The sequence below is a fragment of the Typopeltis vanoorti genome, chromosome 12 (assembly GCF_054136105.1).
Source record: "Typopeltis vanoorti isolate ZY-2024b chromosome 12, IOZ_Tvanoo_1.0, whole genome shotgun sequence".
NCBI classification, from domain to species: domain Eukaryota; kingdom Metazoa; phylum Arthropoda; class Arachnida; order Uropygi; family Thelyphonidae; genus Typopeltis; species Typopeltis vanoorti.
This window is the reverse complement of record NC_143560.1, coordinates 75,701,567-75,718,922: the sequence shown is the minus strand read 5'-3', so window position 1 is coordinate 75,718,922 and position 17,356 is coordinate 75,701,567. Positions and strand designations below refer to the sequence as shown.

The window sequence follows — 17,356 nt, the reverse complement described above, 5'->3', positions numbered from 1 at the left end:
AGAGTAGTTTGGCATTATAACAGTGCCAAGTTGGATAGCCTCTGCAACTTCTATGCCTCATTCCCATGGTTGGACTATTGCTTCTGGCCTTCCAATCCAAACTTATAACCAAAGTAATCTTCACTGGCATGGAAACATATGTTCCCCAGGAACGTATGTTTCCATGCCAGTCATCATACCTACCATTCCCTAACTAAACCCTGGTTTTCCAAAAGATGCAACAAGGCTGTTCAAATGAAAAACCAAACATACCATAACTGGCTCAAATCAAAAACTCCATCCTCCTTTAGAGCTTATATCCAAGTTCAAAATAAATGCAAACAAAAAAACAATCATAATGAAATGCATGCATAATTGACAATGGTAAATGTCCAACATACAATGCCCATTATATGCTTTTGCCAGAAAGAGATGAGTAAAATATTGTCCAAATTAGACACAAAAAAGTCTCCTGCCACTGATGGTATTCCTCCAATTGTCCTGAAGGTTTGTGCACCAGAACTGACTCCTGTCCTATGTTGCCTGTATATAATGTCTTCCTCCACTTGTATCTATCCTACAGCCTGGAAACTGGCCCATTCAAACCATTCCCAAGAAGGGCGACAAGTCACTGCCATCCAACTACCACCCCATCTCGCTTACCTCGGTCCTATCTAAAGTAATGGAAAATATCATAAAAATATAAAATGATCACCAGTATGGATTCTGTCACTACCGATCAACAGGAGATCTGCTCACATCACCCATTTCTGGACAAAAAATCATGGAGAAGTTTGGCAAATCTCAAGTGGTTGCAGTTGATATCTCCAAGGCGTTTTGACTGGAGATACAACAGCTTATTAAGCAACCTGCCACTGTTTGATCTGTCTCAAGACTTCTGTAGTTGGATTGCCAGCTTTCTGTCTGGACACACACTATGTGGGGTGGTGGATCATTCCTTATCTTCTCACCATTCAACTAATGCCAGGGTTCCACAAGGTTCTGTCCTCTAACCAACCCTCTTCCTGCTATATATATATATATATATATATATCTAAAGGTTTAGATATATATTCATTTAGATATATATATATATATATATATATATATATATCAATGACCTACTTCAGCTGACCTCCAACCGAATACACAGTTTTGCAGACGACTGCACTCTTCCCTTTCTTTTGATAAATCTTACTCTACACAACTCACACCTCAACCTACATAACATCAACCACCACTGTCCTCAATCCTGATCTCCAAGCCATCCTCCAATGGGGGTTCAGATAACCTTATCAATTTCAATGCTAACAAAATCCAGTACCATCTTATTTCTCATAAAAAATAATCATTTTTTCCCAGTACTATTTTTGACAACAGACAATTTGAGATTTCTCTTCTTGGAATTATCCTGACATCAAGCCTCTCCTGGCATAAGCACATTACAACCATTGCATCCATCCTCAGCTTCTAAAAAACTAGGATTTCTCTTTCGCTCAAGACGTTACTTCACCCCTGAACAGCTGTTAATCTTATACAAATCACAAATCCGCCCAACCATCGAGTACTGCTCTCATGTATGGGGTGGGGACTCCAAAAGCTCCATCAAAATGCTCGACTGAATACAGAGTAAAGCAATCACTTATTGACCCATCTCTTACCAATTCATCCCTCTCTCCCACTTTCGCACAGATGAATCGATCTCCACACAATGTGTATTCTACAAATATTTCCATGGAAAATGTTCATTAGTGCTGAACATCCCTCATAGTGCACCTTGAAACCCACAGAACAAATTTCTTCTCCTCCTCCTTCATCCCTGCAGCTGCTGTACTATGGAACAGTCTTCCCCCTGTTGTGTTCCCCAAGGAATACAATATACAGTCATTTAAATCAAATGTGAACAATACCTTCTTACCCAACCCACTACCCATACACAGTAATAATGTACTATAGGTTGATCAACCAACCTCTCGTGTATGGGCTTAACACACACACACATATATATATATATATATACACACACACGTGAGTGGTCTGAAAAGTTCTCGGCCTGACAATGAAAAAGCAAATCTATAATTTCAAATTTATTTTTATTTTTCAACATAATCTCACTTAAGACTAATGCATTTATTCTAGCGATGCTCCAGCACCATTATCCCATCCCTGTAGTGGTTCTCAGTAAGATCTGCAAAATGTCCCTCTACAGCTGCAATCACCTCTTGATTCGAAAGAAAATATGATCAGCGAAGAAGAGTTTTAGTTTTGGGAAGAGATAGAAGTCAGAGGGAGCCAAATCTGGGGAATAGGGTGGATGTTCCAATAATTCATAGCGCAGATCCCTTAATTTTCCCATTGCCGAAACACCTTTGTGGGCAGGTGCATTGTCCTGATAAAAGAAGATTTTTTCCCCCTGCAAACCAGGTCTTTTCTCACAAATTTTTTCCGTCTCATCTGGTTAAAAGATCAGAATAATATTTCCCGGTTATTGTCTTACCCTTTTCAAGATAATTAATAAACAAAATGTGTTTAGCATCCCCAAACACCGATGCCATGACCTTTCCTGCTGATGAAACAGACTTTGTCTTCTTTGGGCTGAAAAACCAGCCACTGTTTTGACTGCTGTTTGGATTCTGGTGTGTAATGGTGAATCCAAGTCTCATCCATAGTAATAAATCGACGTACAAAATCAGTTTTATTCTTGTTAAAATGTTCCAAGCACTGTTCAGAGATTTTCATGTAAGTGCGTTTTTGATCTACTGTGAGCAAGTGCGGCACCCTTCTTGCACAAACTTTTTCATTTGCAATTCTTCATGCAAATACATCCTACACGTTTTTTTAAAATGCCTATAGTCTCAGCAATTTCACATACTTTGACCCACCAGTCATCCAATACCATATCGTGCACTTGATCAATGATTTCTGGTGTTGTTACACTTTGTGGACATCTTTCACGTGGATCATCTTCAAGGCTAGTACGGCCACGTTTAAACTCAGAGCCCATTCTGTAATTGTCGAAAACGAAGGAGAAAAGTGCCCATAAACTTTTATGAACTTTGAATGAATTTCTTTTCCATTAAACCTTCTTCTAAAAAGAATTTTATAACCACGCAATACTCAATTTTATCCATTTCAAAGGATACAGACAAGACTTTGGCTTCTGACAGCTGTATAAAAAAAACTACTTGCTAGAATGACTTGCAATTTCACATGGATGCTTATGACAGATGTACAAACTTAGGGAAAAAAAAAAAGTGTTGCCATTTATGGTCAAGGCCAAGAACTTTTCAGACCACTCACATATATATATATAGGAAGATTGATTTACTCAGTTGATATAGATTTTTTAAAAACATGTTCTCGGCATGTTGAACTCTCTTATTACAAGCTTGCTTAACAGCTTCTTTAAGAGTATTAAAAATTTCTCTTACAGAGTTTACCAAATAAACTAATGACAGCCTTTGAAAATGTATTAAGACTCCTGATTTCCAAATTAAAGAACAGTAAAAATGGTGAAGTTTAACAGGGCTAATCAAGTGATTGCTTAACAGGTTGGAAAGAAAATACTAAAATTGTTGCCAGAGAATAAAAATCTAAATGTAGTACTGCTTTGTATACTATACCTAAGGGATGACAAACTCTTTCCTCTGTCACCCTAATAGTCTTCACCCTAGAATCATTTACAATGGAAAAGTAAACAAGTAATTTTCTAATCTTCCTAGACACCTTGATAACATGCCTACCCAATGGTAACCTGTCCTTTTCAGTATACAGAAAACCCACCCACACAGCAGATACATTCACATACTTCCCCATCACTTCCCCACTAAACAATATAGTATTAAAATACTAACCAATAGAGCCCACAACCTTTGTTCCAATGAGGCCTCTCTCACAGGAACACAATCATATATGACACTTTCATATCTAATGGTTACAGTTCTCACAGAATTTAAAAAAAAAAAAAAAAAATCCTTCCTCTAATCCAAGACCTACTCTTGAGAACGATTTTAGTAATGCTATCACCATCCATCTGAAGTATGTCAGAATCTTAAATATATACTATCTCTGCACAACTTTCAAGACCAACTTGAAACTAGCTACCCTTATCTGCCATCATGGACTGCAAGGCTATCGGGCTTTGCAGACCATGCTTGGATATAGCTCACAAAATCAACTGAAAAAGATCACCATGCTCCATTGCAGCAAATTCAGAAGAGAAAGACTGTTTTTAGAATCTGCAGCTGCTCTCAAAAATCAGCCTAATCTGAATAAATATGGTTGCATAAAACTTTCCAAAATATGGAAAATATTAATACTTTCCATATTTTGGAAAGTATTAATATTTGGAATTCCAAATATTAATACTGTGTGTGTTCATTAGGTTCGATAACACATGATCCCACCATGGGCACGGTTCCCAGTTTGTATCTGAGGCCACTAACAGGTGTCCACAGAGGATTTTGTTCCATTTAGGACTCTAGTCTTTCATCCATGTGTTTCACTTAGTTTTGTGTTGCCGTTGTGTGTGTGTTGCAAGTCTTATGTTGTACACCCTGAAGATGTCTCTATGACTGAGGCTAAATACCAGAAGAATTAAATATTATTTGATCCTTTCTTGGTGCTGTTTTACTCCATTAAGCATCTAACATGAGATCTATTTAACTCACTAGTCTCTTATCCAATCTCATCCATGTCAATTTAGTTATGAGCTTGTTATGTAGCAATCTGTCAAAGGCATTTGAAAAATCAAAGTATACCATTATATACGCAGCTCCCTTATCCAGTGAATTTGTCACCTTGTTGAAACGTGCAAGCAGATTGCTAAAACATGATCTAACAAACCCATGCTGGCCATGAAAGAGAATACCGCTATCAATCCAACTCTGAATCCTGACTAATATCTTAACTCTCCACACACACACACATACAGAGAGAGAGAGAGAGAGAGAGAGAGAGAACTGGCCTATAATTTATAATTATTATTACTACTTAACACCTCCAGGGAGTCCAAAGACTCCTTGAGGAAGAGCACCTACTTTACAACTCTCCATCTCCACCACTCCAACAACCGCAACTTCCTTTCATCTACACCAATGACATCTACCGCCGACCACCACCACTAGTACTTTCATAGACAATCACAAATAACCATGCCCATGGTGGGATCATGTGTTATCGAACCTAATTAACACACACACACACAAACACACACACACACACACACACACACACACACACACACACACACACTCGGCCAACCATGCCTTGCCAGCATGGTTGGCTAAGTACCAACTTCCAAGTGGCTTCTTCCAAATTTCATGCTTAACCACTTCAATCATCCAATTTACTTGTCTTATTTAAACAGCTCTTGATCAATGTTCAAGCAGCTGTTTCTTTCCTGTTCAACTCCTCTTTCCATGTTATATGCCTGTAGTTGTCTTCTAAGCTTTTCATAATCACCAGTCCTATAATTCCACATCTAGTCCTTCTTCACAAAGGTTCCCATATGATTGGCTACAACCAAGGTGATCACTTCATGGTCACTCCCACCAACTGGGGAAAGATTAGATGCTCTTTTCATAATAACATACTCTGATGATATGATCAGATCTAAGATTCTTAACCCTTGGGCACCTTCTATTATGTATTGTCTAAGATAGTTCTAATGGGACTCAAGAAATGCTCATGAAGCATTCATGCTTCATATTCCTGATGCTCTCTTTATTCCAGTCAATATTACTATAATTAAAATCACCCATAACGATCATCCTTCTTTTGGCCACTAAGCCAATTTGCCTATATATTTCATTGTTTCCACCCTCCACATTTCCATGCCTATAATGCTCAACTAAACATCTCATCCTACCCCCCCCCCACCTCATATCATACTGCTTCAAAACCACTGCCATTATTTCCCCCCTCATCTCAATCTTCTGTGGACATAATTCCCTTGCTGCCATCAGCAGTACTGTTTCTCACCTTTTCTATCCTTATGGAAAATATATCCTTCCATTTCTGTTCCCATAATTTTCATTCAACCGTGTTTCACTTATTCCATCTATTTTCAGGCAAATTAACTCAATCAATGTAACAATTTTATCTCCCTTATTTTACTTTCTTAGTCTATAACCAGTACTACCCATGTCACCTATCATTTGCGACTTTTCCACTCCTGTCTGCTTGCCCTTACTCTTTGTCCCATATATTTTCCCAGACTCAACTATTCCCCATATATATCCCATTCTTATGCTGACCATCCCCATACATTCATTACTGCTTCCGAAATCCACTTTCCTTATGCTGTTTTTCCCTAAGCTACCTGCCTATTTGCCACTTCCCTCTTCATCTTGTATTCTTGTTTTCATCTCTCACACTGCCTATCTCTATTCACAATCACTTTGGTCTCACCTGGTCCCTTCTCCTGCTCATTTACATCACCTCCAACTTCCAAATATTCCTTCACATTTCACTCATTTCACTTTCTCTTAACAATAGCCTCTCCAGTTGATTCATACCAAATCCATCTCTTTTATACAGTTCCACTCACTCCTTAATCCACTTTTCAAACATCAACAATGCATTCCGCATATCAATAAATTGCACATTTTTTTCCATCACACAGATCTGCTAGCATGTTATTCATGATTTTTTCTTGCATCTCAAATCATAATTCATATCTGAGCAATATACCAACTACTCTGTTCTCTTTCACTCTCTCTTCAATAATATTCCGATATCTTCACATTCTTCCTATTCCCCAACCAAATCATTCTTTCTACCAGCCACACTAACTCCCTTGTACATGAAATCTTCCTCACAGAAAGATTTCTTTGTAATTTTAAAAAAAAATTTTTTTTTAACAAACACGTCAGTTTATGTAACCATATTGAAGCATCTTTTATTTCTCATAAAATGCATGTCATAAGGCTATGACATCCATCATGAATAAAAGTGCTCTTTTTAGTTCCTCCATTTGAATTCCTCCATCAGGTGTGTGAACTATGCAATCAGCATAGTTCACACACCTGAGGAGAAGTTTAACCTCCACTTCCCTTGTTGCTCCTTGAATATGAAAATTCAGGAGGATATGAAATTCTTGTTGAGATTTTAGCAAAGCTTTCTCCTAAAGTGTCTGCAATTGCACATCCTTTATGTTCCAGGGTAGATGAATGGTGTATTCAATATCCCTTCATTCTCCAGATTTTATCTCCATTTGCAATGGTTGCATGATTGATAGATGATGTAAACTGACATAAATACACCATTTTTGAACTCTGACATCTAATATAACATGCTTTGGCCCGAGAATGTTTAAAAACTGCGAAATTTATTGTGGTAGAATACCTACCTTTGAAATACATGCAGACTGTAGTAGCTTGAGCAATTAATGCATTCCACAGAGGTCTGCTAAAATAATCAGATGGTGAGATAGACATGCAGGTTTGTGTTGCTTTTGATATTTTCTCAGAAGCTGCCTTCAGCATAAGAGAATTTCAGGGCAGTTGTGGTGGCTACCTTTCTGTTTACATCCTGGTATGAGATGTTTTTTTCAGTATTTATCTTTTCCAACCTCCCATCTTTGGCATGATCAGGGATAGGCTGGATAGGCTCACTCATAGTTGATGGATTTAGATTTCTTTATAGAGCAAGGTTTATATCACGTTTTTTATTACCACATCAGGCAGTTTGGGCATGCTCATATTTTTGGACATTTAAAGCATCTTTGAGGATTAGGGATGTAGTAGCATAACAGGGCAATTGAGATATCATGAGCATTTAGGTATATCAAAAAGTAAGAATATTGGTGGTAAGAACCTGACAATCATCCCTGTGTATCCCATGGTATCAGGATACACCTTATACTTATCCTGGGATTTTCATGTATCTCATACAAGTATGAGGTGCATGAAGATCCCATTCTGATATTACACTTCTAAACTAGTCGAGTGTTTTATGATCTGGGTATTGCTGACATGTTTCTGTAAAAATATCACCAAATACTAAATTTCTTAACTATTCTAAAAGAACCTTCCAATTCTTCTAAACCTTTTTGAATGAAGAAGGGTGAAAATTTTTTGACCTTTCACTTGTTGCACAGATGAACAACAACAGCATATTTGTGTGTGTTAGATGTATTTTGTTTTTATTTCTGTTATCAGATGATGCATCTGTACTTTGAGGGGAAGGGAGAGTTTGTGAGGATTCCTTAAACATTTCAGGATGAAAGATCCATGCTCAAAGAGATTTTTAGTTTAGGGCAAGTGATTCCTACCCATCATGGAGCAACATATCGATATCCACTATATGACAAACAAGAAAGACACTCAGAAGTGGAAGAGTGTTGGATCACACTGATAGTGATTTGGAAGACGAGAGAAGGAGAAACAAAGTAAAGAATACTGGAAGAGAAGTAGAAAAGAAGATTAAAATGGGCCAGTAGCATCACTGGGATGCTTCACCACCACCACAAAAAAGCACCTCACATGGGGGGGGGGGGTTCTAATGAGTCAAAAAAAAATAGCATATTGAATCTACAGAAGAGAATATGGTGTTTTTATAGGCAGGTCTTGCTTTAACAATCTACACATGCTTTATAGCAGAGTAGCAGTAGAGTTGGATGTTGGATAAGTGGGAACTGATATATCACAATACTTGTAGATTTTGTCAAACCATCTGGCAGGATTCCACCCAGGAAGTTATAATACAAATTTTATGCAGATTATGTAAAATAGGCTTGTAAATATGGACAGCAGAGTGGTTGAGAAGAGCACAGTGATCAGTGGCATATCAGAGGATCTGTATTTGTGCCAGTGTTATTTGTATACATTAACCACCCTACTGGCATTGATGTGTATACAATGAAAGTTATACTTCACATCCATAGAATGAGGAGCACTATATTTCATCTGTATTGATGTAGATGTGGTTAATGATATTATTATTATCTGACCTACATGGAGTTAAAAGAACTCATCGTGAGAGGTCTATATACTCTCTCATACCAGAAGATCGAGTTCCATCTTATATCCATTCACAGTTTTCACTTACCAATCACTCTTCATGCAAAAAGACACCTTTCTTATACAGCTTGGATAGCCTCTACCTTTGCCTCCCTCTACTACATGAAATATCTTCTCCACATTAATCTGGTAACAACCTCTCACCAACTTATATGTCTCAATCACATCTCTGTCTTCTTCTACTCACAAGGCTCTGTAAATTGCACTCCCTCAGTCTTTCCTTGTATCTGACATTCCATAAACCTGAAACTAACTTAGTAAAATTCTGGACCTTCACCAATATATCCTTATCCCCCTGAAAACTAGGCAACCAAATCTGTTCACAGCAGTCCATATGCAGTCTGATCAAAGCCTTATACAGAGGAACCATAACCTCTTTACTTCTACATGTCACTGTCCTCATTATTGCCATAATCTGTTGGAATGTTCTTACAATTTTAGCAATGTGACCTCTAAACTTCAAGTGTCCATCTACCATCACTCCAGATCTCTCATTGTATTGCCTCCACCTCCTTCAAAATTTTTCCATTAATTGTATGCTCTGCATTCCAACCTTACCTACCAGATTTCACTTTGCCACATTAAACTGATAGTGGCAATTATTTGCCCATAGGAAATATCAAGTGATTTGTTATTTTTATTTTCTTTTATTATTTTCTTTTTTTTATTTATTATTATTTAGTTATTTTATTATTAATAGGAATGCACCGCAAGTAGTCAATGAAGCTGTAGACCTGGGATGTCAGATAAAGAATTTTAAGGGCCACATTGCTAAGGTGGTAAAGTCACCACATTGGATAACTTCAATGTTGGCTTTAACTTCAACAAAGTTAAAGCCAATTTGTAGGATTAAGGAAACTATTCTCCTACTTTGCAAAGATTTTATGAGGTCACACATGAATTAATGTGCTCTGATGCTGTCACCTAGATTCTGCAGAGATTGAAAGGCAGTTGAAAGGATTCAGTAGAGAGTAACCAAGATGCTATCTGACCTATGGAATTATGCAAAAGGACAAATAGAAGGAATGTGGTCTTCAAAGTTTTAAAGAACAGATGGAGAAGAGATAACAGAAACATAAATGCTGGGAAAGACTCTGAGTAAAGGTCATTAGGAAATGTGAAGTTCAGGTCCATGTGGAAAGGGCTACTACTGGATGTTGTGCAAGTGTCCTTGGTGAATGTAATCAATGAGATATAAGTATTCACTATGTGCCAAAGAAGGATGGGGCAGGCCTCCCCCCCTCAGAGTCCTTGGAAAAATTGCACAATAATAAATCAAATGAAGATATCAAAAGAACTATATTATTATTATTCAAGAACACATGTGCAGAGCTAATTCAACATGGTATCACTTAACCAAAGGAAAGCAATTAAAAAAAAAAAAAAGACCCAAAGGAAAACCAAGATCTTTGTGCACATATCCAGTTTCTGTGGCCTTGGACTGGAATCAAGAGATGGCATATGGAAAACCCTGATGAATAACAGATTAATCTGGATAAAAATTATTATGCAACTAATAATAATGCAAACTTGTTTAATAGCATCTTGTACCTCTTGAGGATAAATAAAAGAACATTGTTATTCTTTCAAGTATTTGTCAAGCAAAGGTTAATTAGTTACCATAAAAATGCCAGCCTGGTTAGCGTATCTACTCTCCAACCAACAGTTCAAATCCAGCTGTGGACATGGATATTTATGCCTAGGTGGGAGATTAATTTCATTGCCTGGTGTAAGAATGCCACTCCCCCCCCCCCCCCCCCCCTCATATTGGAGGCCTAATGTGGATGGAAAAATTCTATATTTGGTTTCTAGAACAGGGTTTTCAGACCATGTAAAAAAAAAGACAAAAAAAAAATTCCTTAGATCACCAAGGTAGGTTTACAAAATCCTTTCATGAGCTGGGATTATATAAAAAGGGACAATGCACTCAACTTGGTACCATCACCAGCACTTTCCCCACTTCTAACAAATATCATGTGGTAGTTTCTTGCCGACATAAGTGGCAGCAATATTTTGAGTATAATAATTTTAATCAGCCTGTAGGACTTTAATGAAATACACTTAAAAATAGAAAACAGTTTTGTATTTTATTAATATTTCAGATATGACACTATAACAATGTTCTGCACTATGACAAGTCATACTGTAGAATATTGTTTATTGAAATGTGTAGGTGGCCTCAATAAGAGCAGCGAGGTCTCTGGAAAGAATTTATTTGTGGTGCCATAACTAGGCATTTATTTTAAATTCTGAATCACTTGAAAGAATTATTTTTTTTAAATTTTCATCAAGATTGATGCAACATAATGAAACATGTGCTATGCTGTGTCACAATATAACACATTCCATTATGTTGAGCACCACAGATTAAGTTCTGAGATAAGATTTATGAACATGCATACAGAAAGATAAGATTTATGTAGCATGAACCTTATTTTTTGCATAGGATTCCTAACTTTCACTATAACAAGTTCATTATATTCTGCATGTTGATGCACTCATGCATAACTTGCATGTATTGTTATATTAAAAAAACATCTTAAAACGCACAAAAATGCCATGAATTGGCATTTTGATAAGAAAAGCTATCTTATCAAATTACCATTTTGTCTATTACCTCCTATGTCTTTTGAAAATAAATTAAGATAAAATTTTTGTTTTTCTTAATTTGATGTAATTATTGATTTTCTCTGGAGAAAGCAACTCAATTCATTATAATATTTCTTTATTTCAGAATTGGATAGTTAAAAAGAACAAGAATCCTTGAAAAATAAGACAGAAGTTTGCTGTTAAATCTGGTTCAGACAAAATTTTTTTGACTTAGGAATGAAATGCTTATTGGTTGCCTGAAGTAGCTTGAAAAAGTTCCATGTTTGGTCTTTAGAGCAGAGTTTCCAAACCAGGTAAAAAAGAATAAAAAATGATAAAACTTAATCACATGCCTGCGAGAATGGAGACAAACTACCAGAACACATTATACTTATTTATTTTAATTCAAGAGCCATATGTCATGCTTGCATGTAATGTGAAAGTATACTTTTGAGTGATGCATTGATTCAACATTCAATTTAAAACATAAAATAGCACCTAACAGTTATACTGCTGCTACATATATCTTTTGCATAAATAAATATAAAACACAATATGAATATTAAAAATTTAATGATTTTTTTTACATATCACAATAATATGCCACATGAAAATAAGAAATGAAGGTGAAAGCAAATTATACACATCTTGAAGAAATGAGTGCGGTGTTTAAATTAATCTGGTGATGTACACCTTATTAATCCACTGTCAATAATGTTTTGATATGCTAGGCAGAACTGTCCATCTGAAGGAATTAATAGTTCAATTTCTTGAGGATGGCTGTTGCTCTATAAAATCAGAGATTTAATTGAAATAGTAAATAATTATGAAATATCAATATACAACATGATATGTTAAAATATGTTTTTTAAAAAAATTTTTAATCACTAGAATAAAGATTTGATTCCTGTCTAGTGCTCTATATTCAAATATAATGAATTCTTTTGAAGTAGTACAGATATGAATGATAAGCTTTAATTTCATGCATAGATTTCTATGGTTAAGAAGTTCGATAAAAATATTCCGGTTTTGTGACCACATGTTTATTAGAGAACCATTTTTAAATTACTAAACAAGTACTAAAAATAACCCAACAAGTTTCATTAGTCATAAGACTAACATCTTCAAGGGTAAAGAGAACTAACAGTTTAAGAAATTACAAAAAAAAAACAAGTTCGTTTGTATTATAAACATCCAAAAAGTTCGTTAAAAAATCAAATAACAGATCTTTACAACCGTTAATGTGTGTTAGTTGGAGACAATGCTATTTGTTTTTGCGTTCTGTGGTTCACACTCACTCTGAAGTGAGTAAATTTTTAATAAACGATGACCAAACTTCATTTAAAATCAAACCTTGGTTTTTGTTGCATTGCGTAGGAATTTTAATCATATTTGCTGCCTCTTTGAATTTTCTTGTGAAACAATTCTTATCAATATAGGGCATGTTTGTTCTCTCCCAGAGTACATCATGACCGGTAGAAGCTGTGTGATATGCTAAGCCAGATTTATATTCTCTCTTCTTTTGTATGTCCTTTTGATGTTCGCTCATGTAGATTTCCCCAATCTCCCTGTCTGGCTTACATAGCAGATGTCACAGGAACAATGAATATTATAAACCCCTGGTTTTTTCATTGGGTGATGTGGAGGTTTCGGAATATGAAGAGATCTTGATATTTTTTCAAGTGGCAGGAAAGTCACTTTTATGTTGTACTTCTATAGTAATTTGGCTAATTTATCTGTTACATTCTTGATATAAGGAAGGGTGACTGCATTCTTGAAGACTTGTTTATTTAAGTTGTGTGTAGGTGCTGTGTTGAGAATTTTCTTAATTATCTTAGTTGTATGATCTGTGTTAAATATTGTATTTTTTCTTTCCACTTTTCTTCTGTACTGGAGATGTTGTATGCAACAAAATGCAATGCAATAAAAACCAAGGTTTGATTTTAAATCAAGTTTGGTATTAAAATCATTTATTAAAAATTTACACACTTCAGACCTTGGACAGAGTGAATGTGAACCACAGAACGCGACAACAAACAAACAGCATTGTCTCCAACTAACATGCATTAACGGTTGTATATCTGTTATTCGATTTTTAACGAACTTTTTGGATGTTCATAATACCAACAAATGAACTTTTTTTTTTGTTATTACTTATAGTTTGTGCTTTAAACTGTTAGTTCTCTTTACTCCTGAAGATGTAGTTATTAACCTTTCCTCAAGAGTTCTAACAAGAGATGAAACAAATCTTCTTACAAAAGGCTTTAAGTTGGTTGTAACGCCTCGATAAGTCCCGCAAATCGATATCATAGCCCAAATTGAAAACGGAATAAGAAATATATCAGGAGATATAGCAGGCTTGGTCCACATTCAAAGTACAGCAATACTATTAAATTATAAATTACCTCAAAAAACCTACAAAACAGAATTCGCAGCCCTTAAAAAACTCAAATCAGATATAAACAGTCATAATAAAAGCAAACAAAGGCAATGCAACAGTGATTTTGAACTCAGAAGATTATAACAACAAAATGAAAAGCCTCCTTGAAGATCCAACACCCACACAGCATTAGACAGACACCCCACTTGGCAAACTCACAACAAAACTAAAGAACTTATCAAGAACATACCAAACTGGTCTTAGGAACTAAAAAAGGAATTTACAATCAAAACACCCACTATTACCTAGAATATATGGAGTTCCTAAAATTCATAAAAAAGATATACCACTATGACCAACAGTAGATGGAGGGGACTCTCCAACCTCAAAATCTGGCAAAACACCTTACAAACTTGATTTTACCACATATAGGAAAAACAACATTGTTCATTAAGAATAGCACAGATTTCATAGAAAAAGTAAGATATACACATAGATCCTTCAGACATATTAGCGAGTTTAGATGTTGTCAGCCTTTTCACAAAGATTCCAAGAAATGAAACAGTAAACATCCTGGAGAATCTTTTTCCACCAGATATTGTACAACTCTACAAACATTGCATAAAAAACATGTTCTTCCTTTATGAAGAAAACTCTGAGTGCAAAAAGAAGGACTACAATGGGTTCACCCCTCTCACCAGCTCTAGCAAACCTCAACATGGAAAATTTTGAAAATAATGCTTTACAAAACTGGCACATTAAACCAAAAATATGGCTCCAGTATATCTTCATCATTTGGCCATGAACAGCACTAGAATTGACTACATTTAAAGACTACTTTAATAACTTACATCCAAGTATAAAATTCACTCTGGAACCAGAAGAAAATAAAAAACTTCCTTATAGAAATAAATGAAGGAAAAAAACAGATTATCATTCTCCATCTATATAAAACCAACAAATACAGGAAGATTTCTTCATGCTACCTCACACCACCACCCGAAGCAAAAAATAGGCCTAATAAAAACCTTAAGGGATAAAGCATACAACATCCCCAGTACAGAAGAAATACAACATTTAACACAGATTCTACAACTGAATGGTTACACAACTAAGACAATTAAGAAAATTCTCAACACAGCACATCCACACAACTTAAATAAACAAGACTTCAAGAAAGCAGTCACCCTTCCTTATATCAAGAATGTAACAGATAAATTAGCCAAATTACTCTAGAAATTACAACATAAAAGTGACTTTCCTGCCACTTGAAAAAATATCAAGATCTCTTCATCCTCTGAAACCTCCACATCACCCAATGAAAAAACCAGGGGTTTATAATATTCATTGTTCCTGTGGTATCTGCTATGTAAGCCAGACAGGGAGTCGGGGGAAATCCGCATGAGCGAACATCAAAAGGACGTACAAAAGAAGAGAGAACATAAATCTGGCTTAGCATATCACACAGCTACCGGTCATGATGTACTTTGGGAGAGAACAAACATGTCCTATATTGATAAGAATTGTTTCACAAGAAAATTCAAAGAGGCAGCAAATATGATTAAAAATCCTACGCAATGCAACAAAACCCAAGGTTTGATTTTAAATGAAGTTTGGTCATCGTTTATTAAAAATTTACCCACTTCAGACCTTGGACAGAGTGAGTGTGAATCACAGAACGCAAAAACAAATAGCACTGTCTTCAACTAACATGCATTAACGGTTGTAAAGATCTGTTATTTGATTTTTTAATGAACTTTTTGGATGTTTATAATACAAATGAACTTGTTTTTTCATAATTTCTTATAGTTTGTGCTTTAAACTGTTAGTTCTCTTTACCCCTAAGATGTTAGTCTTACGACTAATGAAACTTGTCAGGTTATTTTTAGTACTTGTTTAGTTATTTAAAAATGGTTCTCTAATAAGCATGTGGTCACAAAACCAGAATATTTCTATTGATGCTTTAACTTCTTTTGTGCTATGAAAATCTAAAACTGATACTAAGTTTTAGATTTTCATCAGAATTAATGAAAAATATTTATTGTTGTTTTTTATTTTTACATTTCATTTAAGTATCAGAAAAGGTGGGGAAAATATGATGGTCTACATGGAGTGGAAAGAAATTTGCTTTTGGAGCACAGTTAATTGATAACTGCTAAACATCAAAGTGAGAGCAAGAGTGGTTCATTCATTCGAGCATAATGACTGGTGATGAGTGGCATGCAAGATGTGCTGGTGGCTGTCTGCATTCCTTGATGGTGGATGGAATCCAACTACCATGAGTAATTTCCCCTTCTAGAAGCATGTACCTATGATTCGTAATCCAGCTTAGAGAAGACAAGTGCACCATATACCTATATTGAGTTATCAGAGAGAGAGAGAGAGATATTGAGTAGTCTTTTGCACTTTTCGCTTACTTGATGTGTTTGGACAAGAAATTTAAGTTCTTATTGACAATGAGCTGAAGAACTCAGCTTTTCTTACAACTGGGATAATAATTTGTTCTAATTCTGGGTTAGGGTGATGATTGTGTACACTTTAGATGCAAAAATGCAATTTTTTTAATGGTGAAAACTAACCTATTAGTAAATGCCTGTAGAGTGAAGTGAGATGATCAGGTCATCAGCATAAAGGGTAGCACATTAGCACATATAGTAGGTATAAATTGTTCTTTTATAGGATTAACATTGGCAATTATTGTCATGTTCTTATCAGTGAATGCCCTCTTCTTGGAAATATGACCAAAAAAAGTATAATTCCCACTTGGATGGCTAAAACTGGATAGAAAATTTTTAATAATGAAAAGAGGGAGTGCTATTTGAGGACCAAGTTATAACAGTCTTTTAAAAATTCCATTTTTATGGGATACTAAGGCAAGTGATCAGAACTTATACCACCTTTACCATGAGTTGCCCCAGTCCTGAAAATATTTCAGATGCAAACTTTATTCGTTTACACTTGGATAAAGGATTAAACCAAATATGTAAATAGTAGCATAGCCAAGAGAAAAAACTTCCATCAACACACTGAATTATATTCCAAAGTAGATCAACATTGTGTTCTGTATCTACTTCTTATTTTCTGGATTTTATCCCATACAATTTTTTGCAGTGGTTGTTGCTTGATTAATCAATGATGTAAATTGCATTCAAGATTGTTTTTGACTCTTGTTAAAAGTTGTTAATAGAAACAAATACTATTTTCCATATAAAAATAACTTTTATGTGAAAAATATGGTAGAGAAAGTTTCTCAGAGCTGAGTGCTTTTGTCTTATTGAAATCACAAAGCTGCTTTTGTTTATATTCAATATCTTAATTGTGCAAATGAGGTATATTTATGAACTCCACAGTGTGAGGGTAAAAGTTATCATCATTAGGAAATGGT

The 17,356-nt window shown here is 35.4% G+C and overlaps 1 protein-coding gene across 2 annotated transcripts in view; it reads right to left on the bottom strand.

The window, feature by feature from the left end:
* Positions 1–12,147: 12,147 nt before the first annotated feature.
* qin (tudor domain-containing protein qin) overlaps positions 12,148–17,356 on the bottom strand; it is a 544,378-nt gene continuing 539,169 nt past the window's right edge. For both annotated transcript variants that reach the window (XM_090401282.1, XM_090401283.1), the window contains one exon: positions 12,148–12,379. In XM_090401282.1, coding sequence (XP_090257408.1) covers positions 12,266–12,379 — 114 coding nt within the window. In that variant the 3' untranslated portion in view covers positions 12,148–12,265. The remainder of the gene's footprint in view (positions 12,380–17,356) is intronic.